Genomic DNA, 21,037 nt, shown 5'->3' with positions numbered 1-21,037 from the left:
TCTGACCATAACTGATTTAAAAACCATCTGGTAATGTAATGAGAACAGTATTTAGATTAACTGAATTGGTGAAGCCTTAGTCTGCATTTCAAGACTCAATTTCATCAAACTAAATTTGGAAATGCTGGTCCTTCCCATCTTGTCAAGTCTTTATTTCAATGGATAGATCCTCTGTAACATACCAGCCTGACTCAACCATAAATGTACTTGAGAAACTCCTATTTAAGTCTTTTGTTTGCATATATGAAATGCAAAGCAGTGCAGCTTCTTGGCACTCTGCCTTGCCTAAGTTGCAAAATCTTTCTGGCTGGGACTCTCTGTCCCACCTTTCTGTTTGGTTCTGTAAGTGTCTTTCAGTAGGGAATCCTCAGTGACAATGTTCAGCATTCGGTTGTCCACTTTGGGCTCCCTGTTGTCTTCCATGCTTCTTGTCAAGTCGTTCCTAGAGCAGAAAAGGCACCTTGGCTAAATCACAAAAAGATCTAATTGTCAGATGGCCTGAATATTTTATTAGCAAACGCTTGTGTAGAAGAGAGATTCTAGGCAGTCTACTGCTGTGTAATAATTTTATTCTTACACTTTCCACATTTGCTGTATTGAGTCTGTGTAGCAATATTGCAATAGCACAAATCACATGGACTTTTTTTTTTTTAAATAAAATATCTCAAAGTAAGTTCCTGTTGTTCATGCAGTATGTAAAATGCTGCAAGTCTGCATGGGATGACTGAGATTCATCCTTAATTAGGTCACTTCACTGATTAAACCAAGCTCCAATTACAGTAGTTCTCTAAAAAACTAAAAAACAACAAGGAGTCCTTGTGGCATCTTAGAGACTAACAAATTCATTTAGGCATAAGCTTTCGTGGGCTAGAACCCACTTCATGGGATGCTTAACCCCATCCGTTAACACTTCGCACCTGGCTACAGCCGGGACCACAGGGAGTTTAACAAACAATGAAAGAAGCCTCACCACGCTCCTCTGAGGTACATCAAAGATACTCAAGGGACCATGTCACCTGCTGCTGCTCTACACTCTCCTCTGAGGTGGAGTGAAATTGTTGCTGGCATTTAAGGGCAGCACTGCAATGTGCTTTTAGTGGCTCTGTTCCATCTCTTCCCCATGTTTTCCCTCAGTTGCAGCAATGCAGTGGTGGACGACAGGATCTTTGGATATGTTACTTTCCTCATTCATGTAAGGTAATCCCCTTCCCCTTTTTCTCCCCCTTCCTTGTTCTTGCCACCAAATGTTTCTAACAATTAGTGTATTTACACACTAGTATCTCAGGGTTCTATAACTCTCAGGATTTCCTTTAGCACCCATTGCTTCAGCTGCAGCTTCTAAGACCTTAGAGACTGTCTGTAGAAACAAACTCTTGGTTTAAATATTACTGTAGATGCGTTTTTCTTCCCCTTTCTCTTGTAATTGGATACTGAGTTAATTCTGTTTAGATACTATCCTGTGTTTCTGTAACTTTGAAACTTAGTAGAAAAACAAATTTAGGGAAGGTGGTGAAGAACTGTGGGGTGGGATCAGCAAGTAAATTGCTTGAGCTGGAATTTAGCCAGGATACAGTCTGGCTGAAAAAACAAAACCACCTCCTCTTCCTTCCCCATGAGCCCTACCTTTGCTGCAAAGTGCATGGCGATTGTTAATGACCCCATTGTTCAGTGTGTGCCCCCTGGCAGTGCCTAACACTACCTGCAGCACCTAAGGTTCTATGGAAGTCGTCTAGTTGTATTTCCTAACTTCAGTATTTTAGTTGACCATTTTACATGGAAAAGAATGACTAGCTAATTTGCCAGTAGTTTGACTTATTTTGGTATCAAGTATTCAGAGAAACCATCAGCATTTTAACCATTCCACCCCATCCTCTACCTGTGAGTTGTGTCACTGGTCACTGTGCTGTCATCGTACATTTTGAGCAGATTCTCTGTCTGGTCATCCTTCAGTTCCCTGGGTTCTTGTAGTCTAAAGTGAGATGAAAAGCAGAGTGAGCTGCAGCGGTTTTGATGGTACACTGTATTTGTAACAGGACATGAGCAGCACTAGAACCGCAAGTTTTCGGTCCACAGAACAGATAAAAGTATCAGCAGGGGCAGTACAAGCTTCCCTGTATTACTGTGCCTCATGCCTGTCAGCTAGGTCTCCATGGTGTTATTGCTGAGTGCCCGCAAGAGCACTGGTTGTGTTTTTGAAATGTGGCTAAGTCTACTGCAGACTGGACTGAGACACATGAAGCCACCTCAAAGACCCCCAAAGCCTCTCCTCTTGGGGAAATGGCTCTGTGCTGTCTTACCTGGGCTCCAGCCGTTCCTTCACCTTAGCTATGGAGCGGACATAGGGGGCAATCTGTTTGGTGATGGTTGTCAGGTAGCTGTTTTCCTGTTTCAGCTGCAACAGGTCATGTAACTGTGCTGCATAGAAAGGGAACACATTGTAACAGGACCCAGCAATTCACCGTCTTTCAGAAATTGGGGCCTTTGTCCTGACTCTTAGCTTTCAGAGGCTGTTTTTTCACGGATGTCCTAGGAGTTTTTATGAAGTCATCCAGCATGTCCTCTGACCTCTTAAGTCTCTGAGGGGCCTTGTTACATGCTTGTAAACTTTCTGCTAAGCCCAGGACAGATGCTATAAACCACAACCAACTGAAGCACCAGAGGTTGCCATCTCTTCATGCTGCAGTTAACCAGCCATCTATGGGAGAGATTTGCAAAGCTACGGTGCTTCTTAGATACTTTAATCTCTGAATATCCAGACTTCCCTCCAGACTCTGCTTTTCAGTTTCTCTTTCTCTAGGCTGACATTTTATTTTTTGAATTCTGTGGGTTTTTCTAGTTTGTTTCCTGTTCTCTTGCTGCTTCATGGGCTCTGTCCACAGTGTCGTTTGAAACTGTGTTAGCACCTCTCTGAGCTACTGGGTGGAGATTTGCTTGACAGTTACCCATCCTGATTTACCTTCTCGAACAGAATCTGCTCGAGCTGGGTAGAGGAGGGCGTGCTGGGCTGGACCATTCTTGCCTCGCCCATCAGCATGGAATGAGTGAGAGGTGTAGTAGATGGAAGACAGCAGGACTGGGGAAGAGAGGTAGAGGGATCCGCATGTGTGGGAAGCGAGGCTGATTCCGCTGAGTGGGGCAAGGCCTTGTTGTGCTTTGTGTGGCATTCCAGTGCTGGAAGCCCTTGGAGCAGAGAGCAGCAGAGGAGCAATTTAGCAGCTCTTTCTCACGTTTGAAACTTCCCCTTTAAACTAGAATGTGTTATGACCACACACAGACTAAGTTAGCACTGTAACCGCTATCACCACTTAGCAAATGCACGTTAAACAGAGACCGTGAGTTGGGGAAGAACATCTCACCACACGGAATCAGTGGGTTAGTGGACAGAACCGTCACAAATACCTTCATAAATTTCCTGCTCATTTGCCACCCTCTGATATGTTTCCTCCCAAATCTGAAACAAAAATAGTGAGCTGGACAGCGTGTTGCAATAAAGGACTGAAGTATCCTTTCCAAGGGACGTTTGCTGAGCCTGTTTCTTTCCCATCATTCCAGGCTGGCAGAGCAATCCACTCCGCAGCTAACAACTTGCAAATACCGCAGCAGCAGCAGCCCCTTTAGTACAGACCAAGAGTCTGGCCCTTTTAATTATTCTAGTGACTCAGGCTATTGTAGCTATAGCTGCACCACTGTAAGCTCCCTAGTGTAGCCGCTCTAAGCCGATGGGAGAGAGCTCTTCCATTGGCTTAATTACTCCAGCCCCTGCGAGCGGCGGGAGAAGCTTTCCGGCAACATAGCGCTGTCTACACCGGCGCTTAATTCGGCATAAGTTTTATGTCACGTGGGGGTGGCTAATTCACACCCCTGATCGACATAATATATGTCGACTTGAGCTGTAGAGTAGCCATAGCCTGAGTGGAGCCTTTGCAAAACAAGAAAAAGGCTGGTGACTTTCCATCAAACCATTTCCGGGACAAGTCTCCTAGGGCAGACTCTGCATCCAGTACTCATGAGTGCTATTTCCTCCAGACCACACCCTTACTCAGGATCCAAACCTGCCTGCTAGCTGGGTACACGGGGATCAGGCTATGGCTCCAAATGGAACCAGCCTCACTTGCCTCAGAACACACTATTGCTCTCAGCACGTCATATAGCCTCAGGTCTAGACCACAAAGCAGATGTCTTTGTCTGGCAGAACTAGAAAAATCTTGGCTAATGAAGATCACTAGCACTGGACTGAGCCTAATGATTCCAGTATAATCTCATTTCACTCCACCTTGTCTGTCATCTCCCTTCTACCTTCCAGTGAGGGGGGGAAAAGCCTGCTGTGCCCAACTGTCCATCGCTGTTTTCTGTTTATTTAAAGGAAGAGCGTAGAAATGTGCAAATGTTCTGCAAGGAGCCAACTATGCTAGAACAACCCCTGATGCCTGCCCTTTATGCGTCCGTCCTACTCCGAGATGCTCCATGTTCTCTCCCTGGGCTTGGCATTGGCATGACTCATCACTAGTGCCACTGTGTACTGCCCTTTAGGGAAGCTGCTCTTAGAGCTGGTGGCAGGGGCGCTAGAATGCCAGCGGCAGGAAACGTACCTCTTCAAACATGCTCCGCATCATTTCCACAGACGAATACTCCGAGGCAATCTGCACATCCATCTGGAGGGATTTCTGTAGGATCTCGCTCATGATCTCTGTTTTGATGAGGGAGTGATGCTTTGTGAGGTCACGATGCAGCTCCTGGACCTGATCCTTCAGGTTCTGAATCTCTGTTTGCAGGGTCTGCATTAGAAATATGAAAGGGGGGGAGTTACTGTGGAGTTTTCCTTTCACCCTGAGGAGACCGACGGCAACAGGTTTGGTTAAAGAAGAGGAAGGTACCTGGAAAATCCAGTCACTTTTGATTTTCTTGCTACTGCTATTTTCTCCTGTGAAAGCACTATTTTACCATAGGCATATATCTGAGTCTTTATGACTAGGTCACTCCTGAAGGCACAGAAGGCCTGGCAGTTATATATGGTACAGACAAACTCTTCTAAGCCAATGGACTTCCCAGATTCCAAGGCCAGAAGCGAGCACTGTAATACTCCTGTCTGACCTCCTGTATAACATGGGTCATAGAACTTCCCCAATGTAATCCTTAGAGCAAAGCTTTTAGTAAAACATTCAGTCTTGATTTTAAAAATGATCAGTGATGGAGAATCCTCCACAACCCTTGGTAAATTGTTTCAATGGCTAATTATTCTGTTAAAACATTATGCCTTATTTCCAGTCTGAATTTGTCTAGCTTCAAGTTCCAGTCATTAGACTATTCTCCTTTCTCTGCTAGATTGAAGAACCTATTAAATATTTGTTCCCCATGTAGGTACTTACAGACTGTAATCAAATCACCCCTTAACCTTCTCTCGGTTAAGCTAAACAGATTTAGCTCCTTAAGTCTTCTAGGAAGAGAACCAGAACCAACTCCCCTGACTTTCCCTTGTAAGTTCCCATGGCTGGCATGGATGCCCTTCTCCATCACCATTCCACTGGCACTAGCAAACGACCATTGGAACCCTAACCACAGTGACAATGACACAACCAAAAATGTCTTGGTAGGTCTAGTGCAAGTGAGTGCGGCTTCACAGCCCGGCTGGATTTGGCCCAAAGTTTCTAACTTTTCCACATGATGAAGAAGAAAGGGATAGAGACAAAACGAATGAACTATAGGAGTGAAGGAAGAGAACAGTTAACTGGAGAACCAGTTCAGCACTCTGCCCACCTTCACCATTTCTCTTGGTCTCCACTCTCTGGTTCAGGCCTGCCCTGCATCATTACAGGAGTTACTCCACATTTTTCTTCCACCTCTGGTAAGGAAAACCCCTCGACCAGGGCTAGCAGTCCCATGGTCAATGGTGAAATCAGGCTGTGTACTATATCTGCCCTCTTCCACGTACTTACCCGATACATGTTCTCATAGTTGCGACAGTGCTCAGTGAAGGGCGTCTCCCCTCCTTCGGCCAGCAGGACCTTGGTGCTGATGTAACGATGCATGGTTGGCTTTCGCACGATAGCGCCTGTGATGGACATCTTATCGCAGGAAGGGGGACAGCCAGGCACTATCAGCGTCTTGGAGCACTGGCCACCCGAGAGCCTTAAGCAGAGAGCGCGAGTTTTTAAAACGTAGATAAGCAGTGCCATCAAATCAGCCGCTGGTTCTGAAATTGCCATTTAGCAGAAGCAAACTAGAAAGTGCCTCCATCTGCCTCATAGTGTGAAATAAGCATCCTCTGACCTGTCTGACTTTTGTGTCCAGTCTGTAGTGCAAGCCAGGCAATAGCCTCTTTGGACATATTTTAGTTAGTCTGGCAAAGAGAAACTAGCTCCTCCCCCTTGAGAGAGCTTTCTTAGTGCAGGACAAGGCTAGCATGTCCTCGTTCTATATGACAGTGTCACTCCTTCCACCAGGCAAGGAGACGATTCTAAGATCACAGCTGCCCTTTGCTGGGAAAGATACAGCAGCAGTTAAAGAAGAGGCCAAAGGTGGAAGAATTCCTGCCCTATCAGCTCTATTTTACTCTCGCATTAACTGTATTTATAAAAGGCAGATCGTGCGGGCTAGAAAATCAGATTTCAAGTTTCATTTCTGACAATCTCTCCGAGGAAGCTGATTGCCCATGGCTACCGCCTCTGTCTGTGGGGGACAGGTCACATTCTGTGTTAGGAGTTATGACAGGAAAGCAGCAAAATCACCACCACTAATGAGGTAACATCACCAGTGCCAATCCTGGTACAATGTGTTTTACTTAAAAAGACCCAGGCCTAGATCCTGTCCCTATCATGGAGTTACAGCACTGGGCAGAGTGGGCACTCCACCTGGCTAACGCTTCATCTAATACGTTCTTGTTCTAGTCCCTGTTCATCTGATTGAGATTTACAATCATGGAAACTGCCTGGAGACTCTGCATGGAAACCCCAGTACAGTAGGGTGAACATGATCCTGTAGTACCCAGAGTTCCAGTTCCAATGCTATAGTTAAGTTGTTCTATATGTTATTTCTATCTGATTTCTTCTGAATCACTCTGTAACTTTAAATACAAAGTTGTGGTCGTCATAAAGCCAGTAACTGAAGAATTGTTCTAGACCCCGGAGGTGTCTATGAGGCTGTGCAGAGCGTGAATACAAAGTGGCAGAAACACCCAGTGAGAACCAATCAGAAACACCTCCTTAGGTATGGATTCTCTTGTGTTGTATCAAGTGCTACCTGTGTCTGTCTGTCTCATCCGACCTACAAAAATGTCAGTCACAAAACCCTGATTCTTGACCCCCTAGAAGAGTCTTGGTACAGAATCCCTGTATTAATTACACTGAAAACGTCTTGCTGCATGCACACACTGCATTTATTGGACTCTTTTGATGGCCAAAAGAAACAGCTCTTCCAGGGAGCTGCAACTGGGCTCCGACAGCCAGATCCAAGGAGATAGGAATGCAAGTTTCTGCAAAATATCCTTGGGGGAGTAGGTGACTTCACTGAGCTGTAAAGTGATTTGAAGCTGAAAATTGCCAACCATTATAGTAAAGAAGCAATATTTGGACAAGCAAACAGAAAATATACTCACAGCATGATTTAGCATTTCATCTGTTGTCTAATGATAATCAAACTCTTCAATGGGAAGCACTTCCTATAAAGCAAGGTATTGCTACTCTTTGCATTCAGACTCCTCCCGCACAGTCCTACACCCAACAGCTGCTACCACAGTTCCATGCATTATGTAACGAATCAAGTCTCGTGCTAGAATCAATGCTCTCTGATCAGAGGAGGCAGCCGGACACCCACTCTGCAGCTCTTGCTGGATTCCTATCGTCCAGCTCCCCGCTTCCCCTCAGAATCCAAGTCTTGTGAAAGGCAGCCCGTTATATGCAGCTGAAATGTACCTTTGACAAGGAAAGGGTGCTCTGCAGTCCCCGGTGCAATGATTAGTTTCCCTGAACTGTAAAATCCACTTGGAAACAAGCAGTGATCCCCATTTCACAATGAGAAACTGTCCTGTTTGCAGGGCGAGCAGCTGGAGCAGAGTGGAGCGGCCTAGGCTGCCTGTGACATCAATTGGCCTAAATATATCCCGTGCAAGGGAACTGTGCCCTGGAGAGTTCTCTGAAATTCTGATAAAAATAGTGGCAGACCAACAGGCTGCTCTGGGGGGCCTCAGCTGAAACCAGTCACTCAGGTGAGCCAGGCCGAAAGGCAGGCGGCTCGTTTGGAGGGTTACATGGGCTGGTGTTGGCACGGGGCAGAGATGGGACCTGAAAGCTTGCTCCCGGGACGGCCCTAGAGCAGCTAATCAACCAGGTGAGTGAGCGAGTTACTGTCAAGATCACAGAGAACAGCCTGGGGCTCTCCATCTTCACGGTGCTGTGCAAGCCCCTTTCCCATGGCCCTGGGAGGTGGGCCAATAGGATCCCCTGCATTTCACAGGTGGACAAGGTGCAGCACAGGCAGGCTGGAGGAAGTTGGTGGCCATACTAGCTGCCTTTTTGCATCGCAGCCTGATGCCCCTGTTAACCACAGGGCATGCAGTGACTTGGTGCAAAGGGAGGGGGTTTGTCTGTGCTCAAGCTAACTCTAGGCAGAGAGAGTAAAGAGTCCTCCAGAGACTTACACCGAGAAGCTGATGCTATGAGAAGTGACTCCCTGAGAGACATTAATGGCACCTTGTCAGTAACTGCAGAGGCATCTGCAGTCCCTGAGCCGCCAAGAACCAAACAAGTCTTGTTGTTGCTAGTTTCTCAAGGCGTGGCCCTTGTTGTTCATGTGTTAGTGGCAATGGCAGCACTTCACGAGGGCCGTGTGGGGCCTCCCAAATGAATGTCTGTACGGTGATGTGATCGCCAGGTAGGCAGGATACTTCTGTAGCTGGGAGGCAGAGTGCTCTTGCAGTTGGAGCACAGCTGTGAAGCCAGGAGGTGGCCTCTAAAGCTGGCTTGGCAACGTATTCTGGGTGACCTTTGGGTCACTTCCCCTCTCTGTGCCTCAGTTCTGCAGCTGTGAAATGGGGACAGCGGGGTTCCGAGAAGTGATTAAGGACCAGTGAGAGCTTTGGATAAGTGGGGATCGATATTATCCTGCGGGATAGCTATACACATCAGCTGCTGTTACAATGAAAGTCCTTTCAGTTGTTCCAAATGATTTGTTGCACCCCACGACTGGCACCAGTTACGGTCTGAAATCAATAGTGCTGGGCTCACGGTTTGTATGGATTAGAACAGGGAAGGCTCCTACTTTGTCAGTGATTATAATGGAGGAAATTCTTGGGAACACTTATTGCTTTCCTCCCAGACTTTGGCAATTTTAACATAGTGGGATTTACCCATACGCTAAGGACGGCATTGGTCGTGAATGGATAAATGCTGTCTGAGTCATTACACAGACTGAATCTATTTTCCCCATGTTCAGTATCCTCAGACCTCTTGTCAACTGTCTGAAATGGGCCATCTTGATTATCACTACAAAAGTGTTTTTTTTCTCCTGCTGATAATAGCTCATCTTAATTAATTAGCCTCTTAGAGTTGGTATGGCTACTTCCACCTTTTCATGTTCTATGTGTATCTATATCTCCTTACTATATGTTCCATTCTATGCATCTGATGAAGTGGGCTGTAGCCCACAAAAGCTTATGCTCAAATAAATGTGTTAGTCTCTAAGGTGCCACAAGTCCTCCTGTCTGTCGTAGGTCACTCGCCCGTGCTTGCCAGGAAAAGGTGCTGTGTATGTGGAGGAATTCCTGGCAGTTTCTCATGAAAGCTGCTGTTAAACTAGTCACTTTTCTGTTGACCTGCTTCAGCCCACACCCCTTGCTTTGCAAGAAGAATGAACCCAGCTTCTGAGTCCATCATATCTGGCCAGACTGTATCTCCTGCAAAACACGGACATGCAGCTCCCCTTGTGCTCCACACCCTGGTTTCCAGGAATTGCCAGTTCAAGCCACTGTGCCTATTCCTGACATTAATCAGCACAGCTGTTATGTATTGTCCCTAGGACACCTCTCATCATGACAAAGTCAAGGGCAGCTCACTGGAAAGGTGGAGCTACGAGGAAGCATCAGAGCATTTCAGACCAATCCACTGGGCTGGGTTTTAAATTCAAATAAACAGCCGCCTGTGGGCCTGGGGCAGGAATAACCAGGGGTGCTGCAGGTCAGGAGTCAGGTACTCCGGCAGAGCCAGGCATGGGGAATTTGCACAGTGCTTGCTCACAACACACCTGCTTCAAACTCTTGCTGGTCGGCTGTTCCTTTCAGGAGCACTAACCTCTAAGACGTGCTGGTCCCTTAATGCCAATGTAGGAATAAAACTGGTGCGTTTGAATGGTAAGTCAGCAGTCACAACAGTCTGAAATTTGCTTGGCATGCTGCCCCTCTCTCAGCTTTGTATTTGATGTACAGTGATGGCTTTCTACTCTGTAGGCTGTTTGGCTCTTCCAGGGTCACGTATTGATTATCCAATCGTTCTGTGCATGGGTGATCTTCATGGGGGGGGGGTGATTTTTCAAAATTTAACCAACCAAATATTCCAAACCAAGCCATGAAGGCACCGTGGAAGGAGGCTACTCCCTGTGAGTCTTATCAGTGACTTCTCCCTGAACGTGGAAGGACTGGTGACTTAGTGAGAGAGAGATTTACCCCATGTACAAATACATCCCATACCAACCTCTTCAAAAGACAACTGCTACAAGGCACCTTTAGCTCCCGTCCCCAGAACATCTAGGTACTTTCGGAAGAACTGCACCAGCTGGCACCACTAGCCTTACTGTCTGCTGGAGCTGGCCAGCTGGGGCAGCACTTACTCCCGGAGAGCACCCCGACTGCTACACAGCAGTGTCTATATTTCTGATCAGACTCCTGTCCTCCTGAAATCAAGAAGGCAGCTGGAAGAATGATACGGGATGGCTGTGTGTTTAAAAGTCTATCCCAAATAGCCCAACAAACTATGACTCCAATACCCGGCATTCCAGTTTCTTCCACTGTTTAATCTAGACTATGTTGATGACCGATTCTACCTCTAAGTACATGTTCAGATGTGTACAGGACTACTCAGTCCTTTGAAAATACAACTTTACATTGTTGTTTCTCTAGTAAATTGCAGTGTGAGAGTCCTGGGTGAAGGTGGATCTCCTTTAGTGTGTAGAGATAACTTTAAATTAGGTTTAATTGAAAGAAAACTCCCTGAAATGTTCAAAGACAACTCACTTCCTGCCTCCATCCCTGCTCTGACATGCTCCTGTGAGATTTCCAGCCCCAAAGTACCAGTGCTTAGTGATGCTTCTCCAGAGCTCCGTGCTTTGCCCATCACTGAGAAAGTGGTGCTGGATTCCGCTGGCTCTGGGTTAGTAAGGTGCTCGATGCCATGGTGATGGGCATAGGTGAAATTAGATAGGACACAAACGGCCAGGATTCACTCCTGAGAGCGAGCAGAGCAGAAGCTCCACTGTAGCATCCCAGGGACATTGACCACTCTCCTCTGGCCAGGACTCACTCCCAGAGCTGAGCTACACAGCCACCTGGGGCACCTTTTGGTTTATCTGCATTTTGTGTGAGCCACAGGTTAGAATTGCTACTTTCTTTCCAGCATATAAATCCTACATTAGTATTTACCCTCCAAATCTTATTCTAAATCTCAGAGGCTCATGGAGACTCATTTTCCGCTCCCTCCCTGAGGATGTAGCTGAGAAATTGAGCATCTTACATGTTTCCATTGCTGATCCCCGGTCCAATGCCGCCTCCGCTCACCACCACAGACCGGCGTGGATTCAGCAGCAACAGTGGCTCCAAGCAATGGGCAAACTCAGCCCTGTACTCGGTGTTTATCTGCAGGGGCCAAAAGGAGACAGATTAGAACATGTGGTAAGGCAGGCATACCCAGCTGGATTCTGTTCCTTCAGTGACTATTCTCTTGCTCAGATACCATAAAATGCAGTGGGCTTCAAGACAGAGACAGCCCCTGAACTAGTCAGAATAGGACACTATGTTCTGTCTGAGAACCAGTCCATTCTATCCTTTGCTTGCTGGGGGAGGAGTTTTCTCCATACAAGGAAGAATGAAACACGCTTTGGGAACAGGAAATAACCATCCAGTCTAACGTGCTGTCTTGGCTTATCCCTTGGGCAGCGATTCTGCTGCCAAGCTGTTTGTGTAAGATGATGGGCATGCTGAAAGCGCTGTGGACTTCAGGCAGCATGGAGCTGGGGAAGTAACAGCAGCAGTAACTCTGGTATCTTGGACGTTTGGAGGTGAACTGGAGGCAGGTTCAGGACAGGGCCCCAAAACCGACATGAGAGGGTTGTATTAAATTCACGAATGTGGGACTCGAGACAACAGAGCCTGTGAGTTGTGAGGAAAGGGTTTACCTTGCTCGTCTGCGTAGGTCTCAAGCGATGTGGAAGTTTGACTATTTTCTGGAGCCTCTCCATCAGTTGCTGAAATTAAGCAGAATATTTTGTTACAGCTTTCAGCTCTGCTCAGCTCCACGCCTTTTTGCCACAGTCCTGGACACGCTTCCCAATACTGGCCGAGCTTTCAGACGTGCCGGGAGCCCACATCTTCCTGTGGGCACCCAAGAGCACTTGTGAAGCTACAAGGTGGATGGTGAAGGGCTTTTTGCTCAGCTCCGCAAAAGGTCTTGGGGGGGTAAGTAAATGTTCCAGGGCCTGGGTGTAGTGACGGGCGCATGTGTCTGCGCTTCTGATTCTCTCTGGCCTGGAAGCCTCGCATAGACAGGTGCTGGCTCCTGACTTTGCTGTATTTCTGCTTCCTGGCTCAGCTGACAGCAAAGTGCAGAGAGTGAGAAAATAACCCCCAAAGTATGAATCAGTGAACCAGGAATTTTCCCACCTCAAGTAGGTCAGTGAATTTGGGGCAAAAGGCTGGGTAATTTTTGTACTTGGCTCACCCATCCCTTGTTTCCTGGTGAGAGACATGGTGCTGGACCTCCCTGGTGTTTGTGGAAGCCAGCTGCTAGTGTGCGTTCCGGTCTCGGAATGTACTTACGTATCCCAAATCCAGGAATTCGGCTTTGTTCGCAGAGCTCAAAAAAGCAGAACAGGTGACCAGATGGACCTAGACATAATGACAAGCAGCAGTGCTGTTAATCACATCTGGAGGGGCTGGGCACCTAGAGATGGGCTGTTCTCACTCCTGGGGCAGTTCCCATTTCAGGTATAAGCAGTAAGTGCTAACCCAGCAGATGTCACCACTGCAGAGACAGCGAGGAGCCTGGCAGAGCCAGATGGAAAATCCTGAGGACACAAAACAAAAACCCTATGTGCAACAGAGCCACCCTTCCTCTGGGAATGAGGCTGCACAGAACCCGCCACTCAGAGGGACAGATCTCGGGACATACTGAACACCTGCCACTCATTGACGTGAATGGGTTGGATCCTGCTCCTCTGAACTCCTAGGAATGTAACTGGGCCCAATAGGAGCTACAGCTGCTCAGCCCCGCTCAGGTTTTGGCTCCATTTCCCTGCTCCAGTGTCACTGCTTGTTTTCTGGGAAAACCGTTTCCAGGAGCGAAGTGGTCTGTGAACTCATGCATGGCCTTGCCAACAGATTGGCAAACATGGTGGGTGTTAGCCAGTCTCCCAGCATGGAGCTACATGAAGGTTTCTAACAATTCTGGTCTAGCCCTACTTGAGACCTACTGCAGAACAGCCGGCAAACATGATTGCAATGCCAAGGCCACGTAACTAACTCTTCGATCAGATGGCAGTTTTTTCTTTTCCTGGGGAATAGCATGGAGTTTCTAGGTAACTGAGTTGCTGCACTATTTCAAAGAGCCAAAGAATCCTATGTACTGGCCTAACTCCTCTCTAATTCCTGTGTAAACTAGTAATCCGCCATGAGCATAGCAGGGAGAGAGAGGACAGGAGAACGGAGTCTTGAAAGGAACGGAAAGGGTCGCCCGAGATGGTGCCTACGTTGCAGGAGTAGCCTAGCCTGGCATGTGCTGGGACTGTGCATGTGCTTACCTGCAGGGTGGGCAGCAGGGAGGCCAGGTGGGAGAGTTGCTCCTTAAATGCCTTTTCCTTCTCTTCATACTGACTGGAAGTTACAGGGGAAAAAACCATTTCACTTCAGCTTAGAGACCAGACTGACCTGGACTCCAGACCAGAGTTTAACTGGTAGGACTGGAGTAATTTATACATTATTATTATTATTATTACTGCAAAAAAAAAAATCTGGTACAGCTCACACCTCACCTAGTGGCTGTGTCAGAAGGGAACCTAATAGTATTTTACTGGGCAATACCCTTGAGCTCTCTGGGGCTCTTGCAGGTCACTAGGTAATTATACTTAGCCAAGCTCAGGGTCATTCTAATATAACCTGGACAGTGGACTAGACGATTGGCAAACCCCTGGAGTAAGACGGTGCTGGCTAGTACACTGCACTTGCCATGTTGTTTAATGGTCTGGACGCTGACTGAGAGATGAGTAGCCTGAAACTTAGTGGTGTTCATTTGTATTAATATTAAAATATTTCACAGTGATAAGGACATTCGTGTTCCAGGCAAATATTTTTGTCAAGTTCAAACTGGGATCCAAGTTATTGCAGCTGGAGGTAAGAGCTACGTCCAAATCAACTAATCTGCACCTGCTTCCATGTCACTGTCCCCTCTGCTGGGGGCGCTGCCTTTGCTGAGGCTCGGCACGCAAAATGGAACTGCTGAAATCTTTGTAAAATATTTACCAAAAAGAAGGGGGGAAGAAGAGTAAAACCTGTAATTGTCCACTGCCGAACGATAAACCAGGTGCAGGAGTCAGCACGTCACTGTCCCGTGGAGCTGCCACCCTGCTCGCAGGGCAGCTGGCCTAGATGAAGGGGCAGGGGCAGGACTGTGCAGGTGCGAAGAGAGGTGCTCGCTAATATTAGCTGCAGCAACTTTTATGCTCATAAAAATGTTGACACTAGAGGGCGCCTTGCTCTGTCAGCTATAGGTAAGACCTGCCATTTAGAGCTACCAGTAAAATGGGAGCGGGGAGGTGAGAGAGAGAGAAATCAGTAATATAAATGCTGACAGCAGACTCTTTGTCTGGGAGGAGAACAAAAACACTCTCAACAACAACTTATTGAAGATTATCACAGTGGCCTTGATCCTGCCCCCATTCAGTGCAACAGAAGTTCTTGCCACTGAACGGAAAGGGGCAGGGTGGGGTGCGGACTTTTGCAAACGTGTCCGCTCTTCTTCCCAACACACGTGCCAGTTCAGGTTCCAGCCTTTTCCTGAAAGCAGAGCAGTAATCCAGAGGATCCTCCACTCTAGTCTAGCTGATCGGAACCAAGGCATCAGCTTTCCTGGGGACAGGCTCAAATGCTAATCTTGGCAGATGTGTGAAGGAGGAGTTGACTCTTTCTGTTAAATGCAAATGTATCTGTTGCTCTTCCCTCTGCGTGTGGATTCTGTTACTGGGTTGGGATATTGGGGGTTTTTGCAGAAGCCTTTTCTAGCTCCCCTTTAAAACATGGCCGTCTCTTTAGTCTGTTACGTATCCCATCCCAGTAGTAATAAATTATGACTGTGTTAAACCACTGAGTCTGGGTTGGTCTTACCTCTGAACAGCTTTCAGAAGCATCTTTTTTCTCTCTGCTAGTTTCTCCTGCAAAAGGTAGAAATGATCAGACATTCCCATAGCTAGAGGCTGCAGTTTACAACTCCCCATGCTGAGCGCAAAGAGCCTCCCTGCTCTTGATTCCAAAGGCTTTGCTGAGCTTTCCCCCAGGTCCACTCAACAGTGAGACGAGGTTGATCAAAATACTCTTCTGCGTGGGAAAATAGACAGAGGAGAATCAGCGTCTCCCAGACTTATCCCACCGTCAGTTGGGGTAACTCCACTGACGTCCATAGCTATACCAGTGCGAGCGAGAGGAGAGCCCGGGCAGTTAGATCATTCCTTTGCTCTGATTTGGCGAAGATCTGAGGCCTTTGATTTCCCCTTATGTGTGGGTGCACTGTTAGTGCCGTAACACCCCGAAGCGGTGTGCTGTAATTAACCCCATTGCTCTCTGGGCAGCCCAACAGAGACAGTCCAGCCGGTGGCTGTGCCAAGCCACTCCGTACCTGCATGCTACTGAAGAGTGAGTTGATGGATGTCTTCTCCTCATCTGCACTGTTGCGCACCTCCTCAATCATGGCTTTGAGGAGGACAATGGCCTCTCGTGTGGATGTCTGGAGCTCTTTCACGGCCTAGGAGGAAAGACAGCAGGAGAGTTAGTTGCAAGCAAGATGGGGGAAGCGGACAGACTGATCCAGGACGTGGGTCCTGAGCCTGGGCACTGTCCACTCCCCACAGCAATGACATTTTACTGAAGCACGATTTACTCCAATACAGATGACAGCGGGAGCAGCCCTCCCAGTGCCGTTCCCTCGCCACAGTAATTTTGATGATAAACATCAACAGACTAAAACTCAGAATGCCTCTCTCAAATGCTACCCACCATCACAGCCTGGTCGAGCTTCTCGCAGCCTTGCATGTACGCAGTCTCGATGTCAATGCAGTGGGCTCGGCTTTCTCTGAAAGAGGCAGAGACCTGGGAATTAGGATCAGCCAGAATCCTGCATAACCTGCAAACCACTCTTCTTCATCTCCTTTCGTCTGACCAGCCAGGGCTATTGATGTACGGCAGTTAACGATGACCCTGTGCTCCCTTGAGGACCGGGGCAGCAGGATACTTGAACCTGGGTCTCTTGCAGCTGCATGGGAACAATGAATGTGCCCTGCTCCCGCCCATCTATCAGCTGTCTGATAGACACACGCACAGTCCAGAGCTCACAGATCATATGCTGATTATTGACTGTTGACCCCAAAGTAGAATGTCTGTCTCCCCGCTGGGCACTCTTGTTACTCTGAGTGCTGCTCTAGGCCCCCCCTTCCCATCACTTTCTTAGACCAGTTGATGATGATGGTTTCAGCCTGCTTATGTAATACTGCTGCTGCTTCCTGGACTCTTTGCACCCGTTCCCCCCCCCCCCCCCCTTTCCTCCTTTAGAAAAGCTTCCCCTAGGTCCAGCAACCGCTATTGTTTTAGAATAGCTCTAACTCCAAATAGTGGGGCTCACTGCTCAAGTGGGGAAGTTCTGTTGGTCTCTCTCAGGCCACTCCTATTAACTGCTGCTGCTTTCTGTGTCTGACACTTTCCATTCACGTTCTCCCTTCCCTGGGCATCCCAAGCTCCAGCTCCTTACGGCCCTGTCCACTCTGGGGCTGGCACCATGATGGCAGCAGCCATGCCTGATAGTCACCTCTGCAAAGAAGATACTGTGTCCATTCTCTCTCAGGCTTAGCGATAGGGCCCTCACTGCAGCACCTAAATGCTGCCGTAGCAGATCTCCTCTATCACGCGGTTTTTCTGCAGCCTCCATGGAACATAATGTCCAAGGCTTAGGGAGGAGTTTGGAAAGGGTGAGTGCAGGCTAAGGCTGCCCCGTCTGCAAAGGGCTGGGTGAGGGGCAGGGAGACCGCAACTCTGCTACTTACACCTGCATGTCCCGGAAACAGTTAATGCAGAGCATGGATTTTTTCTCTGTTGAAAACATGATGTAAGGTTCCTCGTGAAGAGCTGGGAACAAACAAATTCATCCCGGAGTTAAACAAGCTCCCTAAAGAGAGCGCAGCTCAGAATCTAGGGGCAGCTCCATCCTTAGGGGAGAGGATATGCAATAGGTGAGCTGGGTCCACCCCTCTGAGGCTGGAGATGTCTCTTCCTACCAGGTTTCTGAGGAGCTCTTACTTGTGACCGCTCAGCCACCTGACCATAAATGATGCATCCCAGCTCCAGTCTTGCTGCCTGCTCTGTTCAGACAACACCACTTTGACTTGCAGGCTCTCCAGCTGAGCAGCCCGTGTTTCTGGCTGGTGGGGCCTACATGCAGGTTACTACTCAAGGGCGTAGCCCTTTTAATAAACACTTTCCTTATATGCGCACCTTGCAGAGAGCTGTTCCTGGGAACCCTGGCCGCCATCTGTGTTTACACCTGAATCCTTTGTACAGAAGGTACAAGCTGCACAGGATGTGCTATTCGTTAGCCAGGCACAGTGCTGCTGCACATAGAAGCTGGTGAGTAACTGCCTTCATGTGCTAACTGCACCTTCACCATGCAAACTGATGGGGAAAATAACGAGCCGATCCGGCCTGCACACCGTTCCTGGGGAGAGAGCCAGTTACTGGGCTTTGCACCCCGCACGGGGCAGGAACGGAATACACAGCTCCGAGAGGAGAGACCCTGGATTCAGTTGGGAACGTGACACTGATAGGCCAGTGTTAATCCTCCCTGTGGAAAGGCTGGCCTGTGTGTAATTGCCCAGGTGGAGCGGGGATGTACTCACAGCATTTCTTGTGGATGTCTTTAGTGCGCTTAGTCAAGGAGACAATCTCGTGGCGAGAGAACATCTTGGCTTTGTGGGTCTCTTCGCGGCACTTGCTGCAGAGGGGCTGGTTACAGGTGTTGCAGAAATACATGGTGTCCATTTCCTGATGGGCAAACGCAGAACAAACCCCAAAGAGGGTTGAACACCTGAGCTCTCATCAGTGCAATTAGAAATGGCTTTTCTCAGCTAAGGGGGCATCTGTCTGTCTCTGAGCCAGAAACTACCATGGCCAAGGGCCGGGTCCAGGACAAACAGGGCAGGTGTCAGCTTTGTGCTTAGCACTGCCCTGGTCAGGCTTCCTCTGCTGGACCCTCACCAGGGTCCTACCATGCTGGACTCATGTGCTAAGCCCCAATTGGTCTGGGTAGGGTCCAGCACTGTCTGGCTTTGGCCTCTCTGGCCCACTTCCTGGGCATAGGGCCCTGTCTGTTACCCCTTTACAGAAGTGGGACTTCATGGGTCAGCTGCCCATGGCCTCTCGGACCAGTGCTGGCTCCCCGTTCCCCAATGGCGTAAGCACACCCCTTCTCAGAGCTCCACCTTGTGGGCACTGTGGTTGACTGTTTACCTCTCCAGGGACACGTGACAGAGAAGCACCTAACACACAGGCTTTGCAAAGGTTTCTAGCACAATTACTCTTCACTTTAGACAGCACAGGAGATATATAGAATCCAGGTAAAACCCATAAAACAGCTACATGCCCTTCTCTGCCTCCGCTTCCTCCCCACTCGTGAGCATTCTTTGGGGTTTGGTCGAAGTCCTGTAGGGTGTCCAGGAACCCCCTCCTGAATTATCGAGTCTCTCTCCCTCTCCTGCAGCCAGCTTTGTTCTGCTGTCTTCCCCTGACACCCCCCCCCCCCCAAATGGCTTGAGACCCTGCTTTTTATAACTTCCACTTCCCTTTGTCAGGTGACTCCCCCTAATCAGCCTCGTCAAGTGATCAAAGTTCCCCACCCAGTGATCAGTTGGCTTAGTTACCTGATCACCTGGGCAGACTGGTTCTTCTGAGGGGTAGCCAACTCTTTGTCCTACGATGCTTCCATTTGACTAGATAGAGGATCATCAAGGTTTGATGACCCTCCATGATTAGCCCTGTATCACTGCCTTGGAATTTCAGTCTAAGATGGAGGTACAAGGACAGCAGAGAAAGCCCAGACCAGCCTTGCAATGATAATGGAGTGAGTAGTTTGAAATAGATACACACAGAGTTGTACACGGACAGATTCCTCAGACTGTCACATCAAGATATTTGCATCTCTCACAGCAGTGCAGCAAGAGAGGCAGCATCAAGGGTGGGACGAACAAAACCAATTAAAGAAAAGGTAAAATCTGAGTGTCTGTGACTGAAATCCAACAGCTGCTAACCCTTTCAGTTAGCACAGGGACAGCAGGTAAGTGAGAGCACGTAGCTGAGCTCTGCCACTCCTGAGGCCAACTGAGATAAACTAGCCCAGGCCTCAGTCTGGCCGTCTGGAGTCCAGAAACGGGAGGTGGGAGTAAACTGGAGGGAATGGTTCAGCAAGGCCCCTACCTCCTCACCTGGTGGGTTCCTTTCCAACTGTCCCAGGTCCCTGTTCTGGGGGAAGAGCGTAACCTTCCCCAGCCAGCTGGCCTGCTGCCAGGTCCTGCAGCAGAGTCAGCACCCTGGGTCTGACACTGCAGCACATGCTCAGGGAAATAAACCAGACCGCCCAAATCCAGCCTTCAGACCTCAATGCAGCAGCAAGAGGGCAGGAGCGAGCAAGTGGGGAGGGACACACCCACAGGGCTGCAGATTGGCTGGGAAAGAGACAGGCCGTAGGGCTGCCCTGGCATCGCTGGTGGGATAGCTTATGTCCTTGGAGTAACCTTTGGAACCAGGAATCTCCTTGAAGCTCTTTGCTACATCAGCCACACATTCCGTTATCTGGCTTTCACTTGCCTTGGTCTCTAGGAGAGGGCCGAGATGACACAGCTGCCACCGGCAGGGAAATTTATTTCCATTCATTCCAGAATAATGAAGTACCTGCCACTTGTGAGATCTGGTGCCATTTATCCCTTGTTATTCAGTGTGTTTCCGAGATGCCCATTCCTGCAGTATCTACATGCGCTTTAAGAGCAGTTTCTGCTTGTAACTTAAGCTACATAAGTGTAGGGAGCAAATACCCCATGACACGCTGGCTGCAGCCCAACTTTAAAGGCCCACAACACAGGAAACCTCACCAGGCGGCTGGCGGCTCCACAGCTGGGAGCGAGGCAAAAACCTGGCCCAAAAGGTGGTGAGTGTTTGCCACGTTTCTCTGACCTGGCAAAACATATCGCTCCGTTCGCCCTGGACTCATGCTTTTTGGTTCCATGCAGACAAAGTAACAAGGGCTGGATGGAGGGAACGGAACAGAACCTCTCTGCTGCTTTAGTCCCTTAGCTTAACAGCACATGCTTAGATGACCCCTAAGCGTAGCACTGTCTTACGAGAAATTGCAGGACAGCGTGTGTTTTTTCTCTCTGCCTATTTCTTTGGCAGCTCCTTTTGGACATGTATTTGTGTCTGGCTAGTGCAGGGGACTGGGAAAAGAAAAGGCCTTTCCTTTCCAGCTCCCTGCTGTGATCTGGTCCAGGCCAGGAATGCCAGCTGCTGGGTATGAAAGCAGGACGTAGTCGCTGTACA

General features: G+C 48.5%; 1 protein-coding gene across 1 annotated transcript in view; it reads right to left on the bottom strand.

Moving 5' to 3' along the window:
* Positions 1 to 285: 285 nt before the first annotated feature.
* Positions 286 to 21,037, bottom strand: part of RNF207 (ring finger protein 207) — a 32,475-nt gene continuing 11,723 nt past the window's right edge. Inside the window, exons 3-17 of the mRNA XM_065421436.1 lie at positions 18,349 to 18,493; positions 17,500 to 17,581; positions 16,460 to 16,535; positions 16,083 to 16,208; positions 15,575 to 15,621; positions 13,996 to 14,068; positions 13,016 to 13,084; positions 12,376 to 12,444; positions 11,715 to 11,836; positions 5,934 to 6,126; positions 4,590 to 4,775; positions 3,400 to 3,451; positions 2,298 to 2,415; positions 1,877 to 1,969; positions 286 to 442 (exon numbers count right to left, since the gene is read on the bottom strand). Coding sequence (XP_065277508.1) covers positions 286 to 442; positions 1,877 to 1,969; positions 2,298 to 2,415; positions 3,400 to 3,451; positions 4,590 to 4,775; positions 5,934 to 6,126; positions 11,715 to 11,836; positions 12,376 to 12,444; positions 13,016 to 13,084; positions 13,996 to 14,068; positions 15,575 to 15,621; positions 16,083 to 16,208; positions 16,460 to 16,535; positions 17,500 to 17,581; positions 18,349 to 18,493 — 1,608 coding nt within the window. The remainder of the gene's footprint in view (positions 443 to 1,876; positions 1,970 to 2,297; positions 2,416 to 3,399; positions 3,452 to 4,589; positions 4,776 to 5,933; positions 6,127 to 11,714; positions 11,837 to 12,375; positions 12,445 to 13,015; positions 13,085 to 13,995; positions 14,069 to 15,574; positions 15,622 to 16,082; positions 16,209 to 16,459; positions 16,536 to 17,499; positions 17,582 to 18,348; positions 18,494 to 21,037) is intronic.

The sequence above is a fragment of the Emys orbicularis genome, chromosome 22 (genome assembly GCF_028017835.1).
Source record: "Emys orbicularis isolate rEmyOrb1 chromosome 22, rEmyOrb1.hap1, whole genome shotgun sequence".
Taxonomy (NCBI): Eukaryota; Metazoa; Chordata; order Testudines; family Emydidae; genus Emys; species Emys orbicularis.
Note: the sequence above shows the minus strand (reverse complement) of the source record. Positions and strands in the feature narration are given on the sequence as shown.